General features: G+C 41.9%; 1 protein-coding gene across 1 annotated transcript in view; it reads right to left on the reverse strand.

Moving 5' to 3' along the window:
• Positions 1-4,830: 4,830 nt before the first annotated feature.
• Positions 4,831-6,453, reverse strand: part of TRAPPC11 (trafficking protein particle complex 11) — a gene marked incomplete at its 5' end in the record, with an annotated part of 25,106 nt that continues 23,483 nt past the window's right edge. The window contains 2 exons of the mRNA XM_009891791.1: positions 4,831-4,875; positions 6,314-6,453. Coding sequence (XP_009890093.1) covers positions 4,831-4,875; positions 6,314-6,453 — 185 coding nt within the window. The remainder of the gene's footprint in view (positions 4,876-6,313) is intronic.

The following is a 6,453-nucleotide window of genomic DNA, read 5'->3' on the forward strand; positions in this document are numbered from 1 at the left end:
CTCCCCTGCCATGGGCAGGGACACCTCCCACCAGCCCAGGTTGCTCCAAGCCTCATCCAACCTGGCCTTGAACACCTCCAGGGATGGGGCAGCCACAGCTTCTCTGGGAAACCTGCACCAGTGTCTCACCACCCTCACAGTACACAATTTCTTCCTAATATCTAATCTAAATCTCCCCTCTTTCAGTTTAAAACCATTACCCCTCATCCTATCACGCCACTCCCTGATCCAGAGTCCCTCCCCAGCTTTCCTGTAGCCCCTTTAGGGACTGGAAGGGGCTCTAAGGTCTCCCCAGAGCCTTCTCTTCTCCAGGCTGAACAACCCCAACTCTCTCAGCCTGTCCTCACAGCAGAGGGGCTCCACCACTCGGAGCATCTTTGTGGCCTCCTCTGGACCCACTCCTTCGTACGTTGGTGGCCCCAGAGCTGGAGGTGGCACTCCAGGTGGGGTCTCCCCAGAGCGGAGCAGAGGGGCAGAACCCCCTCCCTCGCCCTGCTGGCCACACTGCTGGGGATGCAGCCCGGGATGGGGTTGGCTTTCTGGGCTGTGAGCGCACATTGCCGGCTCATGATGAGCTTCTCATCAACCAACACCCTCAAGACCTTCTCAGCAGGGCTGCTCTCAATCTGTTCTCCACTCAGCCTGTGTTCACGTGTGACCAAATATGCACACACCGAGGTGGGAGGCTTTCCAAGCTCTGGATGACACTCCTTGGGATGCAAGAGAAGAAGGGAGCTCCAAAACTGGATAAAAAGGGAGCAGAGCTCTTCTCGATGAATTCTCTAAAAGACTCAGAATTGCTTTCTCCCAGTAGGACTTTGAAATAGAGGAGAAATAGTGAACAACTATCTTTTAAATGCCGATGGGAGCACATGCAGAAGGAACACACCATGAAGGAGGGACGGTTAATTGGTAAGTAACCATCCTTTCTCCCATGAGCTGCTCTCCCTACTCTTCGTTTCTACAAAGGTTTTTCCCAGGAGTGCTTTGTCCTGAACTAACAGAAAGCAAAGGCATGTCTGGCTTCCAAGGTGCAAAGGACATTTCAGCCATAGAGTTCTGACGTCTAGGAAAAACAGCAGACCAATTAGTTCCCTAATTGCAGAACTTCTTAAGAAAAACAAACATATCAGAAAATACAACAGAAGGAAGATCAAGCAGAAGGTCATAACGATCACTTGCAAGCGAGCAAGCAGGAAAGCGTGCTGCCTGGGCTTGAAGGAAACCTTCGAGTGACCTTCTTGAGAAGCAGGGACCTCGCTCCTGCCGAGCCTCCTCCACCAGCAAGGGGAAGGGCAGTCGGTCAAGGATGACATCCTTGCTGATGGGGAGAGATCGCCAATACCTGAGAAGCAGAGCAGAACTGCCAGGCTAAATTTTGACCAGTTTGCATACCTGAGGATCAGTCCGTATCCATATTATGTGGTTATCTCTGCTTTTTTTTTTTTTTTTTTGCAGAGCACACAGAGGTGTAGCCCAGCACACTCACCTGTAGATTAAGCAGGATTAAACAGGTCCCAGGTATTCACTTATTACTTCCACTAGGTTTGTTCATCCCTCATTTAGAAGAAAATAATAATAAAATCTAGGGTTTACTTTAGCAGAAACCTCAAAGCCATTGAAACTATTTTTCCCCTTAACTAGTTTTATCAGACTGTAGTACCCAGAACCATCCCCACAGAGAGCTCTAAAGAACCAATTCTCTAAAATTATTTTACACTTTAGCTAAACGTATTTTCTGAACCCTCTTTAAGCACCATGGCTAATTGGGATACATCCTAATTTTTATTGACTACACAACTCGCCGTCAGCAGCACTGTACGGCTATTCAACAACCACGGTCCTGGTGCAGTAAGAAGTGTTAAGAACTATTTTACGACACAGTGTGGTGGGACAATGGGACAAACCTGCACGGCAGAGATTACTACTCTTAGCCCTATCACTCTGTCAGAAGCATCCCTGGAGGAGGACTGGGAAGGTAGGTTGGGGTAAGATACCCACGTTCACGGTTGCTCTCCTTTACCCTAACTTCTTCACTGGAAAGACATAAAGGAGCAGTAGCTCATTGTTCCTTGGAAGAGGAAGCAGCAGAGCAGGTTTAAGGAATGAAGTGCTTTTGAGATGGTTTTCTCTTCTTCCTACTCTACACACAGCAACTCTCCTGAGGAGAGTCCTAGCAGAAGCATTCTTACCTAGAGACTTCCAACAGCCCAAGCAAAGGCAGAGAAAACGTGAAGAGAAATATCTCTTCACATGCAAAAATGAAGTCAGTGGAACCTCCAAACCCCCATGTAAATCAACTATTTGAGAAGACATCGTGCAAGACCCTAAAAATTGATCAGGAATTAAAATCTATCTTTTCATCTTTCACTTCCCCTGAACTTCTCATAACTAGAGTTTATTGGTCAGAAGCAATGAAGAAGGGATGGAGTACCTTTCTTTGCTCCAGACTTCACGGTAGGCCAGGAGATCTGCAGTGATGGGACACGTTCTTCCCCTCTCACACACTTAGTAACATAAAAGGGGTGGAAACGATATTGCTGGGGCTAAGTAGCAGTCTGAACATGTTGATCTCAAACTTTTTTCCCCTGAAAGCTATTTTTAAACTGGTCTAAAAGTAGCTTCTCTTGTCTTTGAGGCTTAATTAGTTCCAATTAAAATAGCCTACATTTAAGTAGTATATGTTGAAGTTTGAGTGGTGCTCATCAAAATAGAATAAAGGATAAAAAAACCTGCACTTACACTGAAGTATATGTGCCCTTTTTATCTCCTCAAGACTTCCAAAGGGATTTGGGTTATGAATCACAAACGTTCCCCCCTCAGCATTAGAGTCTCATGAGTCAGGCAGATAGTCATCATTAATCACTTCTCAAGCATTTTTAACAAGGTGGTTCCTGCTTGCTGCATGTTTTCATTCACATCAGTCATTTACATAGCATAAAAGGTGTGCCTAGCACTTTACAGACAACCAAGACAAAAAATATCTTTGCTTTGTAGTGTTTACAGCAACAGTAAGATCACACAAACCAAGAAAAAATTCTCTTTGTGAATGGAAAAAAAAAAAAGGATAGAAATTATAACTATGCTAAAGTAGCAAGCAATTTTTTTCCATGGTGTGAGATAAATTTTCATTTCTGTATTTCTATATTATTTGTATACAGTTCCTAGTTTAACTACTCATCATTTTAAGTAGAAACCTATTTACAAAATTCACTTAAGACTGTAATATCATTGTAACCAGGAAAGCATTTTATACCCTCCCCTTTCTCAAAGGAATGCAAATCACTTTTTTTTTGGGGGGGGGGGACGGACGGACGGACGGACACGGGACCGGGGGGACGGGACCCTAGTTCTCTAAACACTTCCACCACTTGCATCAACATGTCTTTTAAGAAGCAGTAGTGGAGGTACCAGAGCTGCTGTAATCTGAGTGGCTACTTCAAAGGAAAAAAAAAACCAAACAAAAAAACCCCACATCCCTGGAAATGAAAAATTTTCCACTCAAAAAAAAGAAAAAGAGATAAGATACCTATTCCATGACTGCCACTTAGTTCATGATATTTAAGTAAAGAATAAGGAAGGTTTCACTTGTTCTTCCCAGCATGGTTTGTCAGTCATCTCCCTTTCCTCCTCTATATACTCAAAACCCCCTCACATAATATAACTACATCTGCACTCCACAGAAAAGCTGAATATGCTCATGCATATTTTTTCACGACTGACAATTAGTCTACAGTTCTTTCACTGGTAAGGAATATTTGCATCCTTCTCTCATGCTTTTTTCCAAGTATTACAGCTGTTATTTTGGACTTCAGTGCCACAAATGAATGTTTTGGTCCACAAGACAGACCAGAGTTATAAAGCAATGGCTGTGAAAACGATGCAATGAAGGACACCGTTTCAGAAGTACTCTGTTACAAGCTGTTTATTAGAACTTCACTTTGACAATAAATAAGGTATTTCCCAAGCAATCAAAATGTAATTATTTAGAAAGTTAAACAACTGAAATTTTCACAATGCATTTTTTTTTATATATACATGATTTACTGTATTTTAAACACCAGTTCAACCAGAGCTGTACAACAGTAGGATGTCCATTTTTTAAATTCACACAGCAGGAGACTACAAAGACATACTTTTAATCTGGAAGCCGTGTGTGTAAAAATACCCCCAAGCTGTATCAACTTGAGGTTGGATAGTCCAGCTGTTAGAATCTCCCTATTCATTAGACTAGCTGCTGAAGTCAAATTCGGATGTATGGCTTACCCAGGAGAAATAGTGCCTTTTAGATTTATGGTTTTAAAAAACTAGTAAGCCACTCAATTCCAACAGTTCAACGTAACCATTTGTAGTTTACTGTACTACTGCACACCCTGTTCTGCCCTCAACACAAGCGGCACAGAACAGACTTCTGTAAAGGATGACCATCTTCAACGTTGTAGATCTCCAAGAGCAAGTACAAACTTTGCACTTCAACTTACTGTTAATTATGAAAACATCTTTCAGTTTTGGTCAAATGAATTAGCATTTCCTTCACTTAAATACTCAAGACATTTAATATGCCTTAATAATACTTTTAAGAGTTTGACATTCAAAGTTAACTTCAAAAGAACGTTCCTGTTAAATAAAGCACCAAGTTTTCCTCATATGTTTATTCCTTAAAGAAAGTCTACGAAAGACTAGTTTTATAACATTAGTTCTGCTAGGATTTGTAATTTAAGAATAAAATTTAATTCTTGTGGTTTGATCAAAGCCGTGTTTCCAAAGTAAGCTTTACATATTCTGTGCAACATTCCATTTTCTTTAAGTGCAGAGGTACAGGTCTCAAAGTTACGCAGCCGCAATTGAGTTATCATCTGCTTGACGACCCTGAGGCTTTAAGAAAATAAAGACAGAGAATTAATAAAAAAAAAACAAAAACAAAACACAAAAGACTGAGGCTATTATGAAACTCAGTTTGCAATACATTGTGTTGATCGGTGTAGTTCTAACACACAAGCATGGCATTAAACCTATCCTTACTTCTAGGGGTTTCCAACGGTAGCAGAAACACAGAGGACATCCACCTGGAACGTCAGTTTGGCCCCGAGAGGACTTGGTAGAAGCCTCAGCTCCTTAACTGCCCCATGAAATGCCAAGAGCATCTCCACACACGTTTGGACAGCTTAGCACAAGGCCTGGCTGATCAGAGTTCTGAGTATTACTGCAGTACAAGCTGATAATTATCAATAAAACAGGAACGAGACTGACAGTTTCTTGGAGGAATTTTAAGCAGAAGCACTAGAGATGGGAGAGAGCAAGGAGGAAGTTTTAACGAAAAGGCATCCTTACAATAAGGCTTTTTGAGGTCCTGACAACTCCAAAGCAAAAACAAAGAATTCTGAAGCCCAAGAGATTCCACAGGAGCGTTGAGAACTCCACGCTTTTGAGGAAAAAAGCCTTTTCTATTGACTTAGGAGGACATCTTGACAACCAATCTAGAAGAGCCACTGATTGACAGCATATGCAAAAGTAAGCTCTGCCTATCTCTTTTGGCTAAAACAAAACTGAAAGAAGGCCAGGCCCGTTTCCTGGAAACAGGATTACAGATGTCTGAACAAGTCCATCTCAAGTCATATAAACAAACTCTTCAGGCGCCTTGATTGCCAAGCTTGACTAAAAAGTGAATACAATATTCTGGAGACAGCAGCAGTGCACTGAGAAAGCAATGTTTTGGGCAACTGGATTTGAACGATTCTTAAAAAGTCAAAAGAAGCCTGTGATCTATTTTTCGTTACACGACTGAACTGCCTTCAGAGTTGTACCACTTAAGAAAGAAGTCTAGAATGAGTGATTTGCTGAGAGGACGTGTTTTTTCAGAAGTTATTTAGGGAGGTGGGGAATGCTACAGTGTTTCAGAACCTAGTCACATGGGTTGCTCAAATACCTCTTTTTTTCCAGGAGTGCTACAAATGATGGTATTAAAGTATTTCATTACATTTAGCTCACTCCATTGTACTCAAAATGGAGACAACTTTACAACTCATTTTACAGATCAAGGCATGGAATAACAGGGACAAGCTAAGCACATTCAGCTAGTTCATCTCATTGTAACCACACACCTGTTGCACTTCAACAGATTTCCTAAGGATTTCGCTTGACAGCACCGATGTACAACCCAAGATTTTTTTAAAATAAATTAACTCTGTCACAATCTGGCCATTTTAGGCTGTTTAGAAACACTCAGCTTTGAGCAGAGCTGGGGTGGTATTGCCCAAAAACTGAGCAGCCCCCCAGGGAGCCTTTAAAGACAAGGCACTTCTCACAGTCTTACCTTTACAAAAATATGTGTCGGTATGAATCGTCTGAGCAGCTGATTAGTGAAGTTTGGGAATCGCAGCAGGTTAACATGAAGAGATGGTAACTGCTGATATCCAGCCATCAGAGGATAGAAATTATATAACATTTCCTGCT

The sequence above is a fragment of the Charadrius vociferus genome, unplaced genomic scaffold (genome assembly GCF_000708025.1).
Source record: "Charadrius vociferus isolate BGI_N301 unplaced genomic scaffold, ASM70802v2 scaffold478, whole genome shotgun sequence".
In the NCBI taxonomy this organism is placed as follows: Eukaryota; Metazoa; Chordata; class Aves; order Charadriiformes; family Charadriidae; genus Charadrius; species Charadrius vociferus.